Source organism: Hemicordylus capensis, chromosome 7 (assembly GCF_027244095.1).
Source record: "Hemicordylus capensis ecotype Gifberg chromosome 7, rHemCap1.1.pri, whole genome shotgun sequence".
NCBI lineage: Eukaryota > Metazoa > Chordata > Lepidosauria > Squamata > Cordylidae > Hemicordylus > Hemicordylus capensis.
The window spans coordinates 34,267,443-34,290,473 of record NC_069663.1 but is presented as its reverse complement, the minus strand read 5'-3'; the positions used below and the strand labels follow the sequence as shown (position 1 = coordinate 34,290,473).

At 52.1% G+C, this 23,031-nt stretch overlaps 1 protein-coding gene across 5 annotated transcripts in view; it reads right to left on the bottom strand.

Annotated features, from left to right (window-relative positions):
- COL16A1 (collagen type XVI alpha 1 chain) overlaps nt 1-23,031 on the bottom strand; it is a 184,930-nt gene that overhangs the window by 13,349 nt on the left and 148,550 nt on the right. For 4 of the 5 annotated variants that reach the window (XM_053267053.1, XM_053267054.1, XM_053267056.1 and 1 more), the window contains 15 exons: nt 22,325-22,408; nt 22,187-22,231; nt 21,590-21,634; nt 16,112-16,165; nt 14,785-14,838; nt 13,984-14,037; nt 13,814-13,858; nt 12,477-12,530; nt 8,201-8,236; nt 6,282-6,344; nt 4,451-4,522; nt 2,465-2,518; nt 1,740-1,784; nt 1,308-1,352; nt 520-573 (listed from right to left, as the gene is read on the bottom strand). In XM_053267053.1, coding sequence (XP_053123028.1) covers nt 520-573; nt 1,308-1,352; nt 1,740-1,784; nt 2,465-2,518; nt 4,451-4,522; nt 6,282-6,344; nt 8,201-8,236; nt 12,477-12,530; nt 13,814-13,858; nt 13,984-14,037; nt 14,785-14,838; nt 16,112-16,165; nt 21,590-21,634; nt 22,187-22,231; nt 22,325-22,408 — 804 coding nt within the window. The remainder of the gene's footprint in view (nt 1-519; nt 574-1,307; nt 1,353-1,739; nt 1,785-2,464; nt 2,519-4,450; nt 4,523-6,281; nt 6,345-8,200; nt 8,237-12,476; nt 12,531-13,813; nt 13,859-13,983; nt 14,038-14,784; nt 14,839-16,111; nt 16,166-21,589; nt 21,635-22,186; nt 22,232-22,324; nt 22,409-23,031) is intronic. The other variant, XM_053267055.1, reaches the window with a different exon arrangement.

Below are 23,031 nucleotides of genomic sequence, written 5' to 3'. Positions count from 1 at the left end.
TAATATTCTTGGCTGAATTTCATTTTGTCTAACTTTCCATTGTATATCAAGGTCATTTCAAATTTTCATTCCTCTTTTGCGGTTTCAGCTCCCCATCCCAGTTCTGTGATGTCTGCACATGTGACGAGGATTCCCTCCCCGCCTTCATCTAAGTAAGTGATAAAAATCTTGAAGAGTGCCAGACCCGGGACAGAGTTCTGTAGTACCCCACACTGGCTAAGCTGTCTGCCCCTAGGTCTGAGGATCGCCCCTTGATGAGCCCTCCTTGAGTATGGTTTTCTAGCCGGTTGGGAATCCCTTGCCGGTAGTCTCATCTGGCCCAATTCTTTCTGACTACTTTGCTAACCCAAATGACATGGGGAACTTTGTCAAATGCTTTGCTGAAACTGAGAAAAATTGCACCTGCAGCATCCACAGATTTCACAGTCAACTCTATGACTCTGTGAAGCCAGAATGAAAAAGTGCCATCTTGTGCATGTCCACAAGTGTAAGCAGAACCTTCTGCCACTGATCACTCACCTCAGCCCCCGTTCGGCCAGGATTGCCAGGTGGTCCCGGATTGCCACAATCGCCCTAGAAAGTAATATATGCATGGTTGTAATGTTTACATGGAGCCAGGAGCAGATCGTTGCTTCCAAGTACTCCATTTACTCCTCTCTCCCCCACCAGACATGCTGCCTGCAGGCTAGCCACTCATCAGGTAGAGCTGCACAGTTAACTATGCAGCCCTACCTGATGAATAGCCAGCCTGTAGGCAGCGCAGGAGGATGAACTTACCTCAGCTGCACCTTAGCTGCTTGGCATAGTCACACATGCTAGTTGTTGCAATATCCATCAAGTGATTAATGTGCATGTGTGAAACAGACCCTGGCATGCAGAAATCAAATGGAAAGCAATCAAGAGACGTAAGTGGATGCGGGAACTGAGCCCTAGGACAAATTGTATGGAGTTGCTTTTGAATTTTTTCAGCAACCCTGACAGGCGTATTGTTACCTAATATTCCTAAGCAGTGCTTAGATCTTTGCATCCGTGTTTTTCATTCCAACAAAAAAAATCAATGGCCGGTGAAATAAGAATGATGGCTTTCAGCATCCATTCTCAATCTGCTTTGACTTTTTCCTTTTCCATTTTCGATTCAAACTGGAAACATCTTGTTGAGACGCTGATACGAGCGCCAGCAAGAAATGTCTTGGAAGACTTAGACCTCAAAGGTATCTCGGCTCTTTCAAAAGGGATTGATTTTTCCTTTCTCTCTCCTCACAAGTACATAGCAATTAATGACCTTGCAATCAATTGCAAAAGTTTACCTTTTGCCCAGGGAGACCGGGATGACCTGTTTTCCCTTTGAATCCCTAGAGAGAGAAGAGAAAAGAAGTTTTTAATTTTTGGTGCTGGAGAGACTCTGCAGGTGCTGAGCAATTAAGCCGCAGGCCTACAGTTGTGGACCGAGCCTCTTTCTCTGCAGGGCTGCCAACTGACCAGAACCCCCACCCCTGCCTGCTCTTGTGCCTTGAACAGCAATCTGGTTTTTAGAAATCAGCAGCTTAATCTCTGCACAGCATGGATCTGTACACTGCCTAGAGATTTCTATATTAGGCGGTATAGAAATGCAATAAAATAAAATAAAATAAAATAAAATAAAATAAAATGGGATGGGACTGGCTAAGGTCTGCATGTCAAGCCACCGTAAAAAGCACAGCTCCAGGGGATAGTTGAAAAGCCAAATGTTGGCCACTTACATGGGGTCCCATCATTCCTGGAGGTCCTGGGGGTCCAGGGTCACCCTACAGAAAAGAAAGAGTGGTTGCCCATTGAGGGGAAGTGGCTGGGCAATCCCAGGGTGTCACTGGGGAGCTCTTTGCACACTCTGTGAAGGGAGGAGCATACATGCTTTACCTCCCATTGGAAGGGCCCAGCACCTTCTCCCAGGCCAGAGTGGAGGAGACCATGCTTGGTGCTTCTCTATTGATAGGGGTAGTCCTTTCATGGGGGTGGGGGGAGGCAGTCCTCTTAGATGGCACATTGTTGAGGTATCAGTGTGGGGGAGGTGTCCCCCCCCACTGCTGCCATCGAAGCAGCTCTTGACCCTGGCCAGCTTGGCAAAGGCTGCCCCTCGCCCCACTCCCGAAAAAGCCTGAAAGCAGCCCTGGGAGAGGTTGCTGGCCACCTTCTCTTCTCCCTGTCCCCCAAACGCCTTTCAAAGCCTGCCAGGGGGCTGGGCCCCACTAGGAGCATGGGGCAAGGCAGTACTGGGCTCCTGGTCCCAGGCATGGCCATGTGTTGGGCTGTCCCATGCCTGGGTCTTCTGGTGCCACAACCCAAGGCCCAGATCTGTGAGGCCTTCATTCATCCTGATGGGGCTCAGCAACGGGAGGACACAACATAATTCAGGGTTCTCTTTCCTCAAGGCCCAACGTCTGCTGCAGACCAAGGCGCCTCCACGCTTGGGGGTCCGCGTTCTTACCCGTGAGCCTGGCTTCCCATCTTTCCCATCCAGCCCCTCCAAGCCAGCTGGGCCCTAGAAGAGGCAAGAGAAAGAAAACAAAAGCAGTGGGGTGGTGTAGTGGTTAGTGTGGGACCCAAATTCAAATCCCCATTCAGCCGTAAAACTCACTGGGTGACTCGTGGCGTCTCTCTCAGCCAACCCTACCCTACAAGGTGGTTGTGGGGATAGACACAAACATAACCATGCGCCTTGGAGCTCTGAGCTCCTTGGAGGAAGAGCAGGACACAGACAGACAGATAAATAAATACCCACTTTATATGGACACTTATGTTCACAATGCTTCACAGACATTGGCTTAATTCAGACAGCACGTCAAGCCAAGCCAGCAAAGCTTCATCATCAACTTTGCACGCATGCGATCGGAAGAGACAAGCACATCAGGGTAATAGTCCCGCCGTTCAGAATCAGATGCCACGACTTAAGATTTATTTCCCCCACCACCACCACCAGCCCCCCCTGCCCCAAGTATGATTGATATGAAGTTGGTTTACAAATTACAGATTGCGCTGGCTTGTGGGGTTGGTGTGATGTCTGAACTGACAAGCCTGGTGAAGAGGAGACAAAGGGGAGAGAGGCGCGCCGTCTTCCAAGATCTAAAGGGCTGTCACCAAAGAGGAGGAACGGGCTTGTTCTCTGCTGCGCCCGAGGACAGGACCCGCTGGCGCACCTCCCTGATTTTGGCACCAGGCCGCTGCCGCCGCTGCCACTGCCGCATAACATGCCCCCCCCCTGCGCTGTGAGGCCTTTGCCGCCTTTTCTGTGATGTTTCTGTAATTCTAGCGGCCATGTGCTCGGGTGAGCCGAGCAGGCGGGGGCAGCTGCTGGGCCTGTCCGTCCGGCCCAGCGGCCCTCGAAAACTGCGAGGTGTGCCTGCTCAGTTCGAATAGATCGCCGCAAGTCTGTGAGAATTACCAAAAAGCCACAGTTTGGCGCAGCGGCAGGGTAGTGGCGGAACAGGTGTGGGGTGGCAGCATGAGCCCCCCCCCAGTCTTTGGAGGGCCCCCCCAGACCTTGGAGGCCACAGATGCCCCCCGGTCTTTGGAGCCCCCCCCCGAAACTTGGAGGCCCCGGACCGGGGCCCCAAGGTCCGGGGGTAAGACTGCCTCTGACAGAACCAGAACCAGTGGGTTGCAATAGCCAAGAAGAAGATTCAGGCTCGACGTCAGGAGGGATTTCCTAACTGGAAGAGCTGCCGGACAGTGGAACAGCCAGCCTCCTGCAGTGGTTGGCTAGTCTTAGCTGGGAGCTGTCAGCCAAAAGCAGCAGCAGCTTGTCCTAACAACCCCGGGGGGGGGATGCCCGAGGAGGCAGCAGGGGTGGCTCCTTTCTCTCTTCCTGCCCCGCCCGAGAGCCACGCTGCCGGCAGGCTGACCATTCGTCAGGTGGAGCTGCACAAGTCATGGCATGGGGCAGTGCCTGAGTTGGGCCACTCTCAGTGATCCAGATGTTCCCAGCCACAATCGGCCGGAGTGGCTGAAACCTGCCTCGGAGCATGAAGCTGCCATGTAGGAGACACCAACTTCCCATGCCCCTCCGGAGGAGGAGGAGGAGGAGGTCCGGCGCAGCAGGATTCCCCTTCCTTCCCCAGAGCAAACAGCAGTGGAGGATTCCAGAAGGCGAGATGAACAGAGGGTTGCGTCCCAGAACTACCTGGTGATGCTGCCAGGGACTGATGAAGCCTGGGACCTTCTGAGTGCAGATGCTCTCTCACGGAGCCATGGCCGCATCCCGCCCCTAAAGATCTTACAGTGCTCACATGTAGTCACCCATCCAAGTCTAAACCACAGCAGACTCTGTTTAGCAAAGGGGGCGATGCACGTTCACGACCACAAGACCAGCTCTCCTCCCCATCCTTGGTGGAAAGTGGGGTACAGCTATTTTAAAAAGACATAAATATTAGGGTTCTTTTAAACCACGGTGCTCCGGTGCTTTCGGGAGACTTACTTGTATCCCGGGGGGTCCTGGAGGCCCCGGTGGGCCTGTCATGCCAGGGGCGCCGCGCATGCCCTCGCTGCCCTGCAAAACCCCACACAAAGGAGAGGATTAGGCGGTTCTCGGCAGTCCGGTTTTCTCCAGCAAAAAAAGATGGCCTCAGTCCCAGCAGACTGAACCAGGGTGGAAGAGGAATGCGGGGGGGGGGGGGGGGAGAGAAGAGATGCCTGGTGATTCCTTTCCCTTCCTTCCCCAAACTATTATTCTCCCAGGGAATTCACAGGAAAGACAGAGATGGGAATGGGCGAGCATCTTGAAAAGGCTGGCTGATGGCTGATGGCAGCTGGAGCAGCTGTGCTCCAAGGAGGGTGCAGCGTGCACTACATGGGGGCTAGAGGAATACAGGATGCAGAATTGCAGGTGTTCAACAGGTGTGTTACGTCACTGGTGTGCCAGCTGGGCCCAGATGCATCTGCACACACAAGCTGCTGCTTCTTGCCTGGAAAAGAGATTACAGAGACAGCCCTTCCCACTATATGGATTCCAGCTGTTCTGAAACTGAGTGGCTCATTTTAAGAGGGAAATCTGCCTCCCTTAATCATGCCCCCCCCCCGCCCGCCATGGTCAATCAAGTAGAATCTTGAGGCTGCAGTCCTGGCTGTGAACAGCAGGTGGCAGCAGAGTTCTGGGAATGCTGGAGAGGCCTTCTACTTCTCTGGCTCTCTCTCTCACCCATCTCTCTTCCCTTGTGCAAATCAACAGCCACTTTCTCCTCGGAATTATGGCTGGTGTCCTCAGAGTGGCTTCCTCACCAGACAGTACTATAAATGTTCACTTGTCCCTGAGCAGCGTTTCTGCAACAGAAACAGCTGCAGACACCATGCTGGCAGGGTGGGGGAGAGCAGGGAAGTCTGGTTAAGAGTGCATAGCTTGGCCAAGGCCATATGGGAAGTCTGTGGCAGAGGGGGGAAAGTTGCCCCCTCCCCGCCATTCCCAAAGATCACTCTCTACCACAAAGGCTATTTTGTCACATGAAAGAACATGACTTCAGAGTCGTGATGAGATCAGATTTTTTGGTGTGATTTTTCCTAGTATTTGGGGGTGGGGGGTGGGGAGAGACAGGACCCTCAAGTATTTTTGAGCTCTTGCAAGGGAAGATTGCAAAAGGTGAGTGATGCACCACCTCACCCATTCCTGCTGTTCTCCTCCCACCCTCAGCCAGCCTCCTGCCACCCCCTCCCTCTGATGGGGCAGTGGCGCCTCTCGCATCCTCCTCTGCTGCTCCGCCTGCCAAGGACAGGGTGTCTACAGCACTGCAACAGCAGCACCCCAGGTCCTGGTGGCCTTGGGAGACACAGCTCTCCAGGGCACCTTTGGCCTGCGATGCGGCAGAAGTCTAGATGGCCCAACGGAGGAGGAACAGAGTAGGAGAGAGACTTTGCTGCTGCTGCTGCTGCTACCATCACGCCTCCTGCATCACTGCCCAGGAAGTTTGGGGGAAAGAAAGGGAAGAAAGCAGCAAGGAAACGAAGAGGGAGATGAGGCGGGGGAGGGGGTCATCAGCTAGACACGTGAATTGGAAATCTCCTTGGAATTAGGGGGAAGACAAATTCAGCTCAGGCCCTAATTTGGAAGGGTCTGAGCTTGCCTTGCCTTGGGCTGAGGCATTCTGAGTTGGGGAAGCTTGTTTCCCCGCTCCCCCAATTTGGAATCCATTCCGTCACTATTCTTATGGTCCGCAAGGGCTCTGACACAGGCCAGTCAGTCCTGTCCCATCCCCACCATCCGCAATAAAAGAGACACCTCTTCTTCCTTGCAAACCATTCTGCTTTGCCTTACCCACCTTTTCGGCTTGGGGCCCTGGAGGCCCAGGTGGTCCCGCTTTTCCTGGGAAGCCTGGAGGTCCCTAAAAAATAAAAATTAAAATTAAAAAAAAATAAAAGACTGCTCTGCTTAGCAGAACCGAGTCATTTGGCTTTAGAATCTACCAGTGCGCTCGGATGGGAGTTCTCCACACAGCAGGCTTTACTGTGGGTTTTCTGCGAGGCTTTACTGCAAAGTTATCCCAAAAACCTGTCGCAAAAAGTTGATTTGTTTTTTACCCTGGATATAAATCAGGCTGCACTCTAACAGGCAGTGAAAAACCCAAATTGTGTGTGAAGTGCTCCCTGATAGCTCGCAGGGACATGGGGTAAATCTGCCGGATATGTATAACACACACACACCCGTAACACACACACCCGCTCCATTCCGGAGGAGATGCAAGCTAAAGGGCTCTTTAAAAGCCCTGTGTGAAAAACTTCATGGAGAGCAAAGCTCCAGTCCTGCCTTTCCCTTTCACCAGGGTTGTGGGCACACACAGACACACACACAGAGGCACAAAAGGAACCAACATTCTGATTCCAAAGGAGCTGAATTCTCTAGCGTGTGTCCATGATATGCATCCAGCAAATATGTCTCATTTCCCAGCTGTTGCCTAATTTACTTGACAGAATTTATTCCACAGAGGGAGGGGGCCAGGAGCTACAGAGGGAACACAGTAAGCCCACCTCCTGAGAACCCCAAATCTTCCTCATCCCCTCTCAAACTGGGATTCCAGCAGGCTCCGCCCACGTGCTTCTAATCCTTATTATCTGAGGACCAGAAACTTGCTTTTCAAACACAAAAGCAGAGATGCTCAGGAAGTCCCAGTAGCCCAACTGGAGCTTTTTCTGCAGTGGTGCTGAATCCACATAGCTCTGATAATTAACTCTGGAGCCGGCTTTTTAAAGCATACTGTGTATTTGTTTCCTGACTGTCTCCCCAATTCCTCTTATTACACGAAGAGGTAAAGAAACCAGCTCTCCATTCATGCTCCCCACACCATTCAGAACCTCCGTGGCCTCTGTGGCATCCCTCTTTCAGCTGCCTCCTTTTCTAAGCTTCTCATCTCTTTCTGAAAACCTCCCAGCTCGGCAAAATCCCTCTGTAATAATCAGACAAAAGGCCGGGTTGCTTGTTTTTCTCGCACCTTTATAGTCTTCCTAAAAGGGGGCTAAATGGTCTCTGCGCTTAATCTGACTTTCTCACCAAATGCTGCCCTTTCAAAGGCAGCTCAGAAATTGCATCAAAAATGGGGAGAGTCAAAGACCCCTCTCCCAGCCCTGGTTCTCTTCCCCACTCCACCTGTGGCTGTGGTTAAGCTTTTTGTGGGGTGGGTGGGGTGGGGGAGACAAAGGACTATAGCAGGGGGCTACATTGTGTGCTTAGGAACATAGGAACAGAGGGATCTGCCATATACTGAGTCCGACCATTGGTCTATCTAGCTCAGTATTGTCTTCACAGACTGGCAGCGGCTTCTCCCAGGTTGCAGGCAGGAATCTCTCTCAGCCCTATCTTGGAGATGCTGCCAGGGAGGGAACTTGGGACCTTCTGCTCTTCCCGGGGCAGCTCCATCCCCAGAGGGGAATCTCTTACAGTGCTCACGCATGTAGTCTCCCATTCATATGCAACCATGGAAGACCCTGCTTAGCTAAGGGGACAAGTCATGCTTGCTACCTTGTGTGCTTAATGTAGGGCTGCACAACTTCAGCCCTCCAGCTGGTGTTGGACTACAACTCCCATCATCCCCAGCCACAGTGGCCAATAGTCAGGGGTGATGAGGGTTTCAGTCCAAGAACAACTGGAGGGGGAAAGGGGTGCAGCCGTGGTTGCATGTAATGGGAGATCTGGTGAGTCCCCAAGGCTCTGAATCTGAAGACTCTCATGGTGTGCAGTACTTACGGGTGGCCCCGGGAAGCCCGGCTGCCCTTGAAATCCCTGGGAAGAAAAAGGACACAGATGAGTGAAGCCATGTTTATTTATTTTATTATTTATTTATTTTATGTATTACATTTATAAACCGCCCCATCGAGAGGCTCTGGGCGGTGTATAACTAGTTTTAAAAAACATAAAAACAAACATCATTTAACACAATATAAAAACCATTTCAATGAAATTTTAAACCAATTAAAATACTTAAAAACAAAACAAAACTATTTTAAAACCTTGGAAGGCCAGACCAAAGAAAGCAGTCTTTAGGGCTCTCTTAAAGGCTGACAGTGAGCCTAAACTGCGGAGAGCTGCCGGGAGTGCATTCCAGAGGCCAGGAGCAGCTACAGAGAAGGCCCACTTCTGAGTCGCCACCAGATGTACCGGTGGTAACCAGAGACGGACCTCTCCAGATGACCTCAACGTGTGATGGGGATCATACCAAAGAAGGCGCTCTCAACAGGTAGCCCTGTTGGAGGCGATAGAGTAGTTCTACTAGGGTGAGCTGACTTTTGCTGGGCCCTGGGCACACACGGGCATCTCAGACTGCATCGTGGGCCAGAGCATTGTCTCAAGTTGAGGTTCTCAAGCTCGGGTGCCCCCAGAGGTTGTCGGGCTACGACTCCACCATCCTCAGCCACAATGGCCAAAGACCACTGGACCCAAGTTTGGTGACCCCAGGCCTGAAGAGGTTTTTACCAGTTTTCACTGCTCAGGTTGAACAGAGTTGGTCGGTTCTTGGAATGGAAGCTGGTTGAAAGAGACCCCCGTAAATGCCACCCTGAGTTCTTTGGAAAGATGGGGAGGATGCCAGTGCAACAAGCATCAGAGGGAGACAGGCGTTCCATAGGGACATGGGGGAGGAAAAGGGGGGCCCTAAAGGACAAACACTTGAGTAAACATCCAGGTCTCTACCTGCCTCTCAAAGGCAGCAAGGGAAACCGAAGAGTGACCATCCCCTGGGAGAGCATTCCAAAGCCTGGGGGCAACAACCGAGAAGGCCATGCCAAGTGGGCGTGGCAACTGAGCCCCCCTCAGCGTTGGCCCATGGAGGAGAGCCCATCGGATAGTAACTGTTTCTTCCCCACTTGGCCAAGAAATAAAGAGCCAGCGTGGTGTAGTGGTTAGAGTACTGGACTAGGACTGGGGAGACCCGAGTTCAAATCCCCATTCAGCCATGAGACTTGCTGGGTGACTCTGGGCCAGTCACTTCTCTCTCAGCCTAACCTACTTCACAAGGTTGTTGTGAGGAGAAACTTAAGTATGTAGTACACCGCTCTGGGCTCCTTGGAGGAAGAGCGGGATATAAAATGTAACAAACAAACAAACAAACAAACAAACAAACAAACAAACAAGGGAGTCAGTGCAGGCTAGCGGCAGACTTGAACGGGGTCGCCTCGGGTCCAGATCCCCACTATTCAGCCATGAAGGTCACTGCCGTGCTTGGGCCAGCCCCTCTCTCTTGGCCTAAGTTGCCCCACAGAGCGGTAGTGGTGATAAAAGAGGCTTCCAGACCCACCTCTGCTGCCCTGAGCTCCTTGGAAGAACAGCAGGAGGGTAGAACTGGTGAGTAACCAAAATGCCCGGAACCAGGTACCTCATTCTGGGGCTGACCTGCCCTTTGTGGGCTGATGCTCAGCCTGTGTCAGTCTGAGGGCCTTCGGATGCATCCTGTAGCGGATCGTCCTAAGGAGCCGGGGTGTGTGTGTGTGTGTGCCAAAGGAGGGGCAGCTGCCTCTGCTTCCCGGTAGCAGCCCGAGTTGCTCCTCTCTCCCCCATACTGCCTGCAGGCTGGCCATTTGTCAGATAGAGCTGTACCTGATGAATGGCCGGCCTGCAGACAGCGTGGCTCTTGGACAGGGCAGGAGAGAGAGGAGCAACCGGGAAGCAGAGGCAGCTGGGCCTCCTTTCATCCTCCCCCACCGACTCCTTAGGACCAGCCGCTACTGGGTGCGGTGGATAATGATGTCTGCACTGTGGTTTCCCTCCACTCATTCTCCGAAGGGGGAGGCAAAGGGACCTGACACCTCCAGCGCTCAGCCACTGAAACACAAGCCTGCTAGAATGAGAACTCTCCCCCAGTATCCACCTTAAATTCTTTCTCTGAACGCCAGCTAGCAGGGCAGGAAGGATGAACAGCAAAGCAGAGGCCTTCCCAGCAGGGGCCTGGCTGGTAAGAAGCAGCAGTCGGAATGGGGGTCCATCACTCCCCAGGGAGCCACAAATTGAGAGTTTTATCAGCCCCTTTGATAGGAAAACTCGGATCAGGGCAAATCTGCATAGCAGAAGGGCTGGCTGTTTCAGTTAAACGGCAGTGTCTGCCAGAAACTGGATGAGATGTTTTGGGATGGGGAGATGCAGGCATGCAAGTAAGTGGGGGGAAAGCTCTTGCGGGTGCTGGTGGGCTCATAGCCTTACCGTCCTGCTTTCATCTCATCCATTAAGCATCACCTGTGCTATTGCTTTTCTTTCAAGGGACGTTGACGTGGAGAACCTGGAAACTCGCTCATGACTTTGCGACACTTTAATTGGTCCTCATAAATGCATCGCCTTACTTTGGCTTTGGGGTTTTCTCTAAAAGGTCGATCCCGCTTCTACCTCTGAGCATGAACAGAGTGCCTTTCCCCCACCACAGAACAGCCACAAACACTTAGAGATAAGGAGCAGGGCTTTCTTCAGTGGGAGATGCAGAACTGACATGCAGGCATGAACCACAGTCCGCTTTCCTAAAAACGCTACTCTGACTGGCAGCAGCTCTCCAAGGCTGCAGGCAGGAGAATCCCTCAACCTTGCCTGGAGATTCCAAGGAGTAAACCTGGAACCTTCTGTATGCAAGCAGATGCTCTACCACTGAGCTACGTATTTCCCCCTATGGATTTTCCCCTACGGGGGAATATTTTACAGCAGACAGTGCTCACATGTGCTCACCCATCCAAATGCACGCCAAGGCAAACCCTGCTTAGTAAAAGGGACAATTCATGCTCGCTACCGCAAGACGAGCTCTCCTCCCTGCGCATAGTGAGCATCACAGAAGCATCTGGTGGGCTCCTGTTGTGAATAGGTTGTTAGAGCAGATGGCCCTTAAGTCTGATCCTCCCTAAGGGGTCCTCGTCTGTTCTCCTTATGTTCCCTTGGCAACATCCTGGGAGCAAAGGCCAAACTTCTAAACATGAAGAATGCTTACACTAGTTACACCTGGAATGTTGATTTAGAGTGTGTAAGGCGAAAAATGACCCATCCTCAGACACCCTGAAGTGCTCCATGAATGGAGACCATTGGGCCATCTAGCTCAGTATTGTCTACACAGACTGGCAGCGGCTTCTCCAAGGTTGCAGGCAGGGATCTCTCTCCGCCCTCTCTTGGAGATGCTGCCAGGGAGGGGACTTGAAACCTTCTGCTCTTCCCAGAGCGGCTCCATCCCCTAAGGGGAATCTCTTCCAGGGCTCACACTTCTGGTCTCCCATTCAGATGCAACCAGGGCAGACCCTGCTTAGCTATGGGGACAAGTCATACTTGCTACCACAAGACCAGCTCTCCTCTCTGTCGAAAGGTATTTCTGCTGCACACCTGCATTTGGCAGCAACATAAGAACACAGGAAGCTTCCTTTTACTGAGTCCGACCCTTGATTCATCCAGCTCAGTCCTGTCTGCTCAGACTGGCAGCGGCTTCTCCAAGGATGCAGGCAGGAGTCTCTCTGAGCTCTCTCTTGGAGGTGCTGCCAGGAAGGGAACTTGGAACTTTCTGCAGGCAAGCGGGCAGGTGCTCTTCCACTGAGGTATGGCCGCATCCCCTGAGGGCAATATCTTACAGTGCTGACACAGGTAGTCTCGCATTCAAATGCAAACCAGAGCAGACCCTGCTTAGCAAAGGGGACAATTCACGCTTGCTGCCACAAGACCAGCTCCCCTCCTGAACTCCCCACTCTCCACAGAGGCGAATCGGGCAGGAGGTACGGTTCGAGCAGTCAACCATGCAGAGACCCAGTGGCAGGCTCCTGCAAGACGAGGAACGCTAGGCGCACACCATGTGCACCCTTCGGAAGAGAGGGAGGCGTGGAAGATGGGTGGCTGGCAGAGGGGGAACACAGCATGTGAGAAGGGGAACAGGGGAGGCTGAGGCCAGCACAACTGCCTTCTCCCCACATAAGCAGACCGGAGGCACAAACCACGGCTGGGCTGCAGAGAAGCGGAACGCTTGGGCCTCCCTGCCCCAAACAGTGCCCTGCTACCAGTTAGTGGAGCATCTCACCTGATCGCCTTTTTCTCCTGCGCTGCCTGACAGCCCTCGCTCTCCTCTTGGACCCTAGTGCAAGGAGAGAACAAAGGTGAGGGGATCCACTCCATCAGTGCTTGAATTCTGGGTGGGGAGAGAGGGGGTTAGCCCTCTTCCCTTCTGCGAAGGCTGCCTTAGCTGGAGGCTATAAGTTGGGTGCCTGTTGGGCTAATATTGGGGGGAATCAGGGATTGGGTCCTGTGAATTTGATTAAGGCAGGGATTCTCAAATTTGGGTTCTCAGATGTTGTTGGACTACAGTCACTATCATCCCCTGCCATAATGGCCAAAGTCCATTGTGACAGGGATGATGGGAGCTGTAGGCAGTTTTAGTCCAACATCACCCAAAGACCCAAGTTTGAGAATCCCTGCATTGACCGCTCCCATAACCTGGAGCAAACCGAGTTGCTCTTTTCCTCTAGTAATAACATTTCCTGGGTGCTTTCCAGATTAGCCGCTCAACAGCAGCGAAATGCTTCTGTTCTGGCAAATCACATTCAAAACGTAAACAGCAGGGGGAGCAGTCTCGCGGAAACGAACAACTCCAAAAAACAACAACTCCTTTACGCTGGATATACAACATCCTAGTTCTATATCGCAGCGAATAAATTTGAAACAAGGCCTTGGCAATGTGAACAACACCCTGCTGTCCGCGTAGGGGCTGCAGTGTCACAACGCAGGAAGTGTGTGGAAGCACACTGCCGAGATACGCCGTGACCCCACTGCAGGGTCTAGTCTGGAAAGCGCCCTGCAAACTTTGCTGGGGTGGTAAATCTATGACTGGAGGTCCATACAACTGAATGGAACAAAAAACCAAAAAACAAAATTCGGCATTTAGAAAACTTAAGACAGAAGAAGCCTTCTCCCCATTGCTTGGTTTTCTGCATGAGGGATTTTGGGGGGAAATGAAGGAACATTTATTGCAAGGTCCCCCTGAAGTGGTACAGGGCAGATAAAAGTTTGCCACCTAAGGGAGAACTGTGCCCTAAATCAGGATTCTCCCCAAGATTGGGTCTCCAGATGTGCTGGACTACAAATCCCATAATCCTCAGTCCCAACTGCTGAAGACCACTGGGGCTGCGGATGATGGCAGCTGTAGTCCCACCTCATCTGGAGACCCAAGCTTGGGAACCCTGTCCCAAGCAGAACTTGAAATAAACTCTAACACGTAGGTTCGTTCTCTCTTCCCCCGCACTACAGAATCTGTCCCCTCGTCTCTTCTCTAATGCCTCCTGATTGGACCATTTGTCTAAGATACCAGAGACCCCCAGCCCAATATTGGGCTGGCTGCTTGGAGTCAAGCTGCAAACTTACCGGTGGCCCACTGGGACCGACAGGACCGTCCAAGCCTGGAGGACCCTGGAGGGAGAGAGGGAAGAAACATGAGATCCCAGTGCGGCATCAGAACTGGCAGCAGCAGGGGGCTGAAGAGTCTGTTCTCCATTTTAAAGTTGGTGCCAAATCTGGGCTGCATCGTGGCTTACCGATTCCCCTTTCTCTCCAGGAGGTCCTACGTATCCCCGTTCCCCTTTCGCACCCTGGTAGGTAGGCAGGCAGAAAGGAAAAAGTGGGTTACCAGGCGGCTGGAGATCTGCTGAGCAAGACAATCGATGGCAGCAGCAAATGCAGTTTCTAGTCATACTTTGGATATAGACATATTTTTGAAAGTGGTGCCCAGAAATGTGTTTTAAGTAATGTCCAGAGTGGAGCACCCATGGGCTAGATCAGAACTCCCCCCCCCCGCCAGAAGTGTGAAATCTGGGTGCTTTTTTCAAAATTTACGCCCAGTGTTTTGAACGTTCAATTTTGATTTAAAACACACGCACACCCCTCTTAGATTTTGTTGGGGGAAATGTAGCAGAACATGTTCAGTATTTGTAGGCACACTTGAGACTTCACATCCCCCCACCCCCCCACCGGCCCCAATCCCCAATCTCTAAAATAATCCAACAGGACCCTTAGCAGGCTAAGCTATACAAATGTGCACATTCAACTAATACCGATCTGAACGGCTGAGAACAAGTTTGAGGAGAAAGTGCTTGGCCTGTTTCCCACACGGCACTTGGGCTCTATTTGGAGCTGCTGCTTTCTGAAAGCCCCCGTGGGGATGGTGATCCTGGCCAAACCGCTGCAAGCACACCCTCCTCTGGATCACCAAGCGGGCAGGCTGTGCACACCCCCTCCTTCTTAAGCTCAGCCCAGCCTGCAGGGCAACCGTCACCCGTCCGGCCCCGACTTCTGCCTACTTTGCTGTCCCACCCTTCCCTTTTCGAGGTCATACTCACGGGGAGCCCCGGGGGGCCCATGGAGCCAGGATAGCCAGGCTGCCCGGGAGGGCCCTGCAGAAAGAGGAAGAGGGTCAATTCCTGGTCTCCACATGCGTCATGATGGCACCAGGTGAGGGCCTTTGATCTGCTCCTCGAAGCCTCTGCAACAAGCAAGTTCTGCCTCCTCGTAAAACCAATCCCAGGGTGTTCAGGTAGCCGTAGCAGCTTGTTCTGAGTCAGCTCCCCAAAGTGGGTGGGAGTTACTGGTCGTGTGAGGAAGCCTAACTGGTCTTCCCTTCATCAGGAGTCCCCATCCTTGGGTCCCCAGATGTTGCCAGACTTGAACTCTCATCATCCCCAGGCAGACACAATGCCCAGAAGGAAGATGGGAGCTGTAGTCCAACAGCACCTGGGGGTCCACAAATGGGAACCCCTGCCCTACTGTGAGCTGGATGGCTTGGTTGCCTGGGCTGGCCTTTCTATCTATCTATTTCTTGTATACCGCCTCCTCCAATAACAATAACAATAATTAAAAAACAATAATAATCAAAGGTCAAATGCCTGATGAAACAGGTGGAACTTAAGGAGGGCCTTAAAAGCCACTAAGGAGGGGGCTGAACGAATCGGGGGAGGAATAGTGTTCCAAAGAAGAGGAGCGGCCACTGAAAAGGCCCTCCTACGGGCCCAGGCACCACACTACACCAGGGCCCAGGGCACTGAGGAGGGCCAACTGAGAAGACCTCACAGGACAGGATACAACCGGCCGAGAGAGCTGATCCCAGAGATATTCAGGTTCTCAGCCCAAAATGGTTTTGTAGGCGAGAACCAGTACTTTGAATTGGACCCGGAAGTGAACAGGCAACCAGTGCAGCGACCATAAGAGGTGCAACACTATCAAATCTATGGCCACCCATGAGGAGGTGGTCGCTGCATTCTGGACTAGTTGAAGCTTCTGAATCGTTGTCAAAGGCAACCCTAGGTAGAGTGCATTACAGTAATCCAAACAAGAGATAACAAAGGCATGAGTTACTGTTGCCAGGGCCTGCCGGTTGAGACAAGGCCATAACTGGCGAACCAGCCAAGGCTGGCCAAAGGCATCCCTGGCCACGGCCTCCACCACCTGCTGTTCAAGCAGGAGCTGCGATTCCAGAAGACTCCCAGATCACGAACCGTCTCTCTCAAGGGAAGTGCAACCCCATCAAGAGATAATCTCACACATTTATATATATAATTTACTACAATGAGTATTAAATTATTATTATTATTATTATTATTATTATTATTATTATTATTATTATTATTATTAATTATTCACTGTCTTTTGACAGTTGGATCCAAGACTCACCGCTTCTCCTTTGGATCCAGGGAACCCAGCAGGTCCACGGTCACCCTGGAGACCCTTTGGAAAGAAAAACATGGAGGAATTTGTCTCTGGTCTTCTACCCCCATTTACCTGGGGGTGAGTAGGGAGACTGTGGCTGCAGGAGGAAGGGGGATGGAGAGAGGGTGAGTTACAGAAATGAGAACACACCGGAGGCGTTGTCTGGTTCCAGGGCCATCACAACCCTCTCTTCCCCTGGCGACTGCTAACTGAAAAATTTCCTCTCTCATCACCTTATTTGAAATACACTTTTACACTCTTCAAATACATGGCTGGCCTTTTAAAGAGAGAATGTGCAAACATGTAGATATTATCCATCTAGTATTGCATAGATTAGGCACCCACTTAGACAGAGCAGAGAGTTCTGATAACTTCTAATGGCCATCGCTCTGCCTCTCTTTCTTCCTGCGCTTGAAGGGACAGATCTAAAGGAGGTCCAGTCAAACAGAGCCCTTCTGCCACAAGCTGGGAAATATATCTGCAGGACGGGACCTTCCAAGTCCGAGCAAAGAGGCTTACCATGACCATCTCTCAAAGAGATGGAAGAAGAACTGTGCACCTCCCAGGCCCACCCACAAAAAGGCCACGTGGCTGGCAAGAGAGCCAACACTGATTGGATTGCTCCCTGCATTACGGGAAAGGCATCCTGGAGGATGTTGTGGGTGTGGCGTAGCAGCAGATGGCGCAGGTGAATGCAGCCAGGGGAGATAAGCAGCTGCCGTTTGGCCCAGGCACATTTGAATTTGTCTTGGAGAGGCTATGGGAGGATGTTGGACTGTCCGGACCATTTCCAACCGTGGCATCTTGGAGATTCTAGAGAAGCTCAACTATCTACTCCCGTTGTTGTTGTTGTTGTTGTTGTTGTTGTTCTTCTTCTTCTTCTTCTTCTTGCAAATCGTACAAGAACCCCTAAGCCAAATCAGATCCATGGTCCAACCATTATCCAAGCACAGAATTCCCAGGAAGTGGCTACAATGGGCATAACCCAGCCAAAGTGGAATGGGTCTTCTTGGCTGGCTTGCTTCCACACACACTCTCTTCTCTCTGGAATCGACATTCTCTATGCATTCACTTTTTATGGACAACGCAGGCATTGATGTCCACAGCTCTGTTGTCAGATCTGGCTTTTTTAAAGCCAAATTTTGGTTTACAGCCCATTTGACTCATGAGTATACCCCTTAGGTTCTGGCCATTTTCCAGCTGGATGGGCAGCCCCTCAAAGGCTGCAGTCCCATACCCACTTACCAGGGAGTAAGCCCCATTGAATCCAATGGGACTCGTTCACTCCAGGGCGAGGGTGGGGGAATTGCCTCCCCTTGCCCCCGCTCCAGACGACTATAAATGCAGCCAATATCAATATTAAATTGCTGAGGCTGTGGTCCTACCATGTTTTTTCAGATCTGATTAATGGCATCCTCTCCCCCACCCCTCGCACCCCCAAATAAGGCATAACAGCATCACCGGCCTATCCAGTGCAGGCAGGAAAAGCTGTGGGGAGGCTTTTTAGGGCTACTCCTCTGCCTTTAATCAAATGTTTCCCATTTCCGTCCACTCCCTTCCTTCCTATTGATCATAGCTGAATTGCCAACTAAACAGCCTCTCTTAATTGCCTCGGCGGTGGGAGTGGAGGGAGAGGCTTGAATTACTGACTTATTCTTAGTATTTTGACTTTTCAATTTTTATAATGAAATAGTACTATTTTGCTGTGAAAATGAAAGGGAAGCAAGCAGTTCAGGTGCGAACTAATCCACCGACTCCACCACGTTGGATCGGGGTGCATGACATTTCCACAAGCCACGCCGTCCAGGTGTCTCTTTGTGGCACATCTCTACCCAATTTGGTGCTAATCAGTGCAGGCACTGCAAAATGGTGGTGGTGGTGGGGGGACACACATAAACAGACAGCAAGGTGATCCCATAAGGCAGTGATCGTCTCTGTTTTCCAAACGGGGGCCAATTCGGCAAATAAACCTTCAGTGGGAGAGCCTTTGCCCGCGGCTCTGATCTCGGCACAGCACTGTGGTTTTCTGAGTGCTGGGATGAGCCTTTCAGCAAGATGGAGCCCTCTCTTAAAAGCTCTGTGGGGCAAGCACTGGGTCGGGCTACGTTTCCCAGCGCTCAGCACCTTCCCAAAAGATGCAGGGGCTCAAGAGGACCCCGTTTCTCTTCAAGGAGCCCCAGAGGTGCTGGGCAAAGCGCAACGCTGCACAGTGAGGATGGCCATCTCCACATGGTGCCAGGGAGACTCAGTAGACAACTAGTCGGGGGGCACCACTGACCCCCGGGCCGTACAATGAAGAACCATGTCATCAGGGTACTTTCCATGTGGAAAGCAGGCTAAAAAAGGATGCAGCAAAAGCCTTTCTCCCAGCCCGCCACAGGGACAGAAACGGACCCTGGGGCAGTTAGAAGAGGGCCCTCGGCGGGCAAGTCAGGGATGATGAATCACTAATCCACCCCCGCTGTACGCCATGGTTAACCAGAGGAAAGAAAAAAGCAGGACCTGTAAACGTGCAGGTAAACAAAACACCTTCAATCTGCTGGAGATGGAGTTCCAGTGCATTGACCTTTGGCACCAACTATCCTAATGACCACTAGGGGCCATAATGACCACTAGGGGCACTGGGAGTAGAGTGAGTGAGTGAGGGTCCCCTTACCGGTCCCTGCTTTGCCTCTACTCTATGACCGCTGCCTTGACTCCTCAGGCCCTTCCTGTAGCGAGTCAGTTCTACTTCCTTCCCCTTTGGAGAGCAGATGGGAGTACCGGTCTCTCCCCCCTCCTATTCATTAAGTAGCTCAGGATAGGTCTTTCCTATCCCAAATGTACTTAACCTAATATATCTTATTTACTTTATAAATAAGATACTTTATAAATAAGATCCACTACAGTCTTCATGCTTGTTCTTGACGAACTGCAACAATAAGGCTCTGCACTGCATCGGAACTGGAGTGGGCGGCTTCCTCTTGGGGCTCTGCTAAGCCATCGCAGATTGCAACATGGTCAGTAGCGGCTTGTCCTGATTTGGCACCAGGGGGCGCAAAAGGAGGCGCAGCTGCCACGGCTTCCTGGCTGCTCCCCTCTCCCCCGCCTGAGAGCCACGCTGCTTGCAGGCTGGCCATCTGCCAGCTAGAGCTGTGCGGCTCTGGGTGGGATGGGAGGCGCAAGAGAGGAGCCAACAGAGCTCCAGGAAGGAGAGGCAGCTGTGCCTCCTTTGGCGCCCCCCTCGAGCCGCTCCGGGCGTGGGCCAGAGCGTCCTGCTCCCAGTCACCTCTGCTCCACACGTCCTCTTCTGATCCCTTCCTCTCCTTTTTAAAACAGCGGGGACAGGAAGAGAAGGAGGAGGTGTGGTGGCCCTGTGTCACTGGCCTCCTGCCAGGCAAGGGACATCTGGGGCAACACCTCACTCGGCCTCGGGGGGATAGCTAGGGGAGAGGGGGCCCATGTTCGCCCCTCTCCCTGGCAGCCCCACGGAGTGAGGGAGATCATGAAGAAAATAGGGAGGGGTGGAGCGGAGGCCCCCTCAGGAACTACACCCCTGGTTGGCCTCATGGATGGACTGACTGTGGACAACGTCCTCCACCAAGCTCCATCTTGCCCCCCCCCCAATCCAAGCGTTCCTTCTTGTGCTGGGTCATCTCCTCCATTCAGCCACCCTGCGTGCTGCCACCGCTAGCAGGGCAACCATCACCGCATACAAAGCACGAAACCAAGGCTGAGGCATTCTCCCCAAGCAGCCAGGAAAGAGATTGCAGACACAGGTCCAAGGGCCGATTTGTTTCTGCAGTCCCCAAACAAGATGCAAACCACCACAGGAGAACACCACCAGCAGACTCTACACACACACACACACACACACACACACACACCACACACACCAAGAAAAACCCAGGAGAGTGCAGGCCATTCTTGATGAGGAAACCCCACGTGCATTCTGAGCCTCTTTCTCCTTCAGGGCAAGAATGACTGTCAATGCACAAGGCCTGCGCTGGAGAGATGGGTGTCGCAAGGTCAAGACTACGCAGATGAACACGGCCCCTCCGTCAAGCGTCCCGTGACCCGGGAGGGGTGGGCTCTTTGGGCGCCATGACAATGTGGGGTTAGTTTGGGTTACGTAGCGGTGGGCAGGGATGGCTTGTCCTGGGCACGGTGTGGACGATGGCGCAGGGGCCACATCGCATAGCAATTAATCACGCAGACTGTGGGTGTTACAGTGTCGTTAGCGGGATGAGGCACTGGGAGATGAGATGAAGGCATTAATGGCAGTGGGTGGGGGTGGGGGTGGAGTGGCTGGAAGAAACAGAGACACAGTCCACAGACAGGGCAGAGAGGGGTCTCATTGGCCGAGGGAAGATGGCTTCATTTCATAGGAACACAGGAAGCTGCCTTATACCGAGTCAGACTGTTGTCCATATAGCTCATTATTGTCTGCACGGAACGGCAGCAGCGCTCCAGGGTCCCAGGCAGAGCAGGGTCATTCTCAGCCCTACCTGCAGATGCTGCCAGGGACCTTTTGGATGCAAAGCAGATGTTCTCTCTTAGAGCTATGGTCCATCTTGTGGTGTTTGGGGTCAATCCATTCCTTGACCCAGGCCAGCTTTTGAATGGGGCTTTAGTTACTTGTATCCCAGTCCTGGAGGAGACAGGACTGCTAACCAACAGCCAAGCAGCAAGAGCACTGAAGGCAGACTTCATTTGCCTCTCTGTACATAGTATCTATTCCCAAAAACCTGTTAATATCCCTGATTCCACTCCACTGCCTTCCTTGTCCTTGCATACCACAACTCTTTCCCTTGGATCCTACACATCTCACCCTGTATGCAATCTTTATGGGCAGAAACATCAATCAAGTAGACCTATCAAAGCTTCTCCCCACTTGGTAGGGAGATGGTGCTTTGAAAAATGCAAGATGCTCCTTCCCAGTTAGTTGGGTCTGTGGAAGTTGGGTCTGTGGATGCTGCACTACAACTCCCATCATCCTCAGCCACTATTGTGGCTGGGGATGATGGAAGTCGTAGTTCAGCAATGGCTGGGGAGCCAAGGTTGCCTAACCCGATTCTAGAATCTTCCACAGACCCAACTAACTGGGAAGGATCATCTAGAACATGTTTGTATTGGGGGCGGGGTGGGAGGGCACAGAATGTTCCAGATAAAGCAGCTTCTCCCTGTGGAGAAGAGGAGGAATTCTAGAGTTCCATATTGCACATGGGCTGGAGAGCATCCCAGCTCAGCTGATCCACCGTTACAGCAGGTTCTAGAACATCTGCCCTATGACAGCGTAGTGGCCAAGGAGGGTTCTCGATCAGGTGGCCAAGTGTGCTTGAGGATGGCTGGCTGTGCTATGAGAAACAGAGCCTGGAGAAGGCGGGAGGAGGAGGGATGAGAAGCCAAACAAGCGGCAGCGACAAAGGACTGCACAGAGCACGTGCTGTACTGGGTTCTTACAGGTAATCCAGGTGCACCAGGCGTTCCAGGAAAACCTGGGGGGCCCTAAGGGAAGAAACAGTGAAGTCATACCTTGGCAATCACATTGGCGAGGAAGGCGGGTGAAGGCGGAGGGGTTAAATGAGATCACGTCTTCTCTTCCCTTCTCAGGACTCACCTTGCTAAAACCACCCCTCAGCGTGTTTCCAAAAGCATTGCTCCCTAGAGCGGAGGGGCAACGCAAGTCTCTCCACCTGGGGATGATGGGAATTGTAGTCTAGCAGCAGCTGGACAGCCTCAGGTTGGCCACCTCTGACCTAGTGGGGAGAGACCTACCCTCCCTCTTTCCTCTCCTTGATAGAGTCTGAACTCTTTCGGTTTGAGACACATTCAGGGATGAGAACCGACAGGGCTCATACTAGGGACGAGGAGCCCGCGCTCATCACCTGGCTAGGAAAGGCTCAAATGTACGCCACGGATCAGGCATATGGTGGAAAGTTAGCTTCAAATGGCTTCTTTTCTCTTCCTTGTTTGGACAAGTATTGATCTGAGAGCAATGGATGCTGAGAAAGAGGAGACCAAAGCAAAGATGACCTAAGATGTAAGGGATGTACTCACAGCTGGTCCAGGAGGGCCTGGAGACCCTCTTAAGCCTGGCGGGCCCTGCAAAGAAGGAAAGCCAAGAGAGAAGGAGGTCATTTTTAAGCCCAGGGCTATGTCAAAGCACCACTGCGGTTGACACCAGAGAAGCAGTACCTGCTCTCCCCTTTCTCCAGGTATGCCGGGGATTCCAGGATGGCCAGGGCCTCCGGCACAATCGCGATCATTGTCGCTATCGCCCTGAAAGGGAAGACGTGTTGAGAAGGTCTCACCCTTTCCAAGTAGTTGAGGCAAGTTTGCTCAAACTTGGACCTCCAAATGCTGTTGGACTACAACTCCCAAGATCCCCAGCCACTGTGGCCTTTGGGAGTTGTAGTCCAACCACATCTGGAGACTCAAGTCTGAGAAACCCGGGGTTAAGGATCCTAGCAGGTTTCACTCCCAGAACTCAATTCTTGTACTTATGATTCAACTGGCAACCATTTCCTGCTTTTGTTTTCTGGTTCAGAGCTTCCAAATAGCCAAAATGGGGAAAAAATATTGGAGAAAATAGCTCATGAGAACAAAGAGATATCTCCAGAAATGTCAGGTGCTTTCATTCAGTTCTCTTGGGGACAGTACATCTACATCTGAACAACAATGTGGAATTCTTTCAAGTAAACAGCTGGCAAAGAGAAATCTCAATAAACCGTGACATGTAATAAAATGATCATGAGAGATAACGTCCCATGACTCCAGGAGGAACCAAAGCAGGGCTTTGGACCAACTTCCCACTGGAATTAGACTGGAATGTTGTGTCTTTCAGAATTCAAAAGAGACTACATCAGTCAACGGGAACTAGCCCAAGATCTTGCATTTTTTCC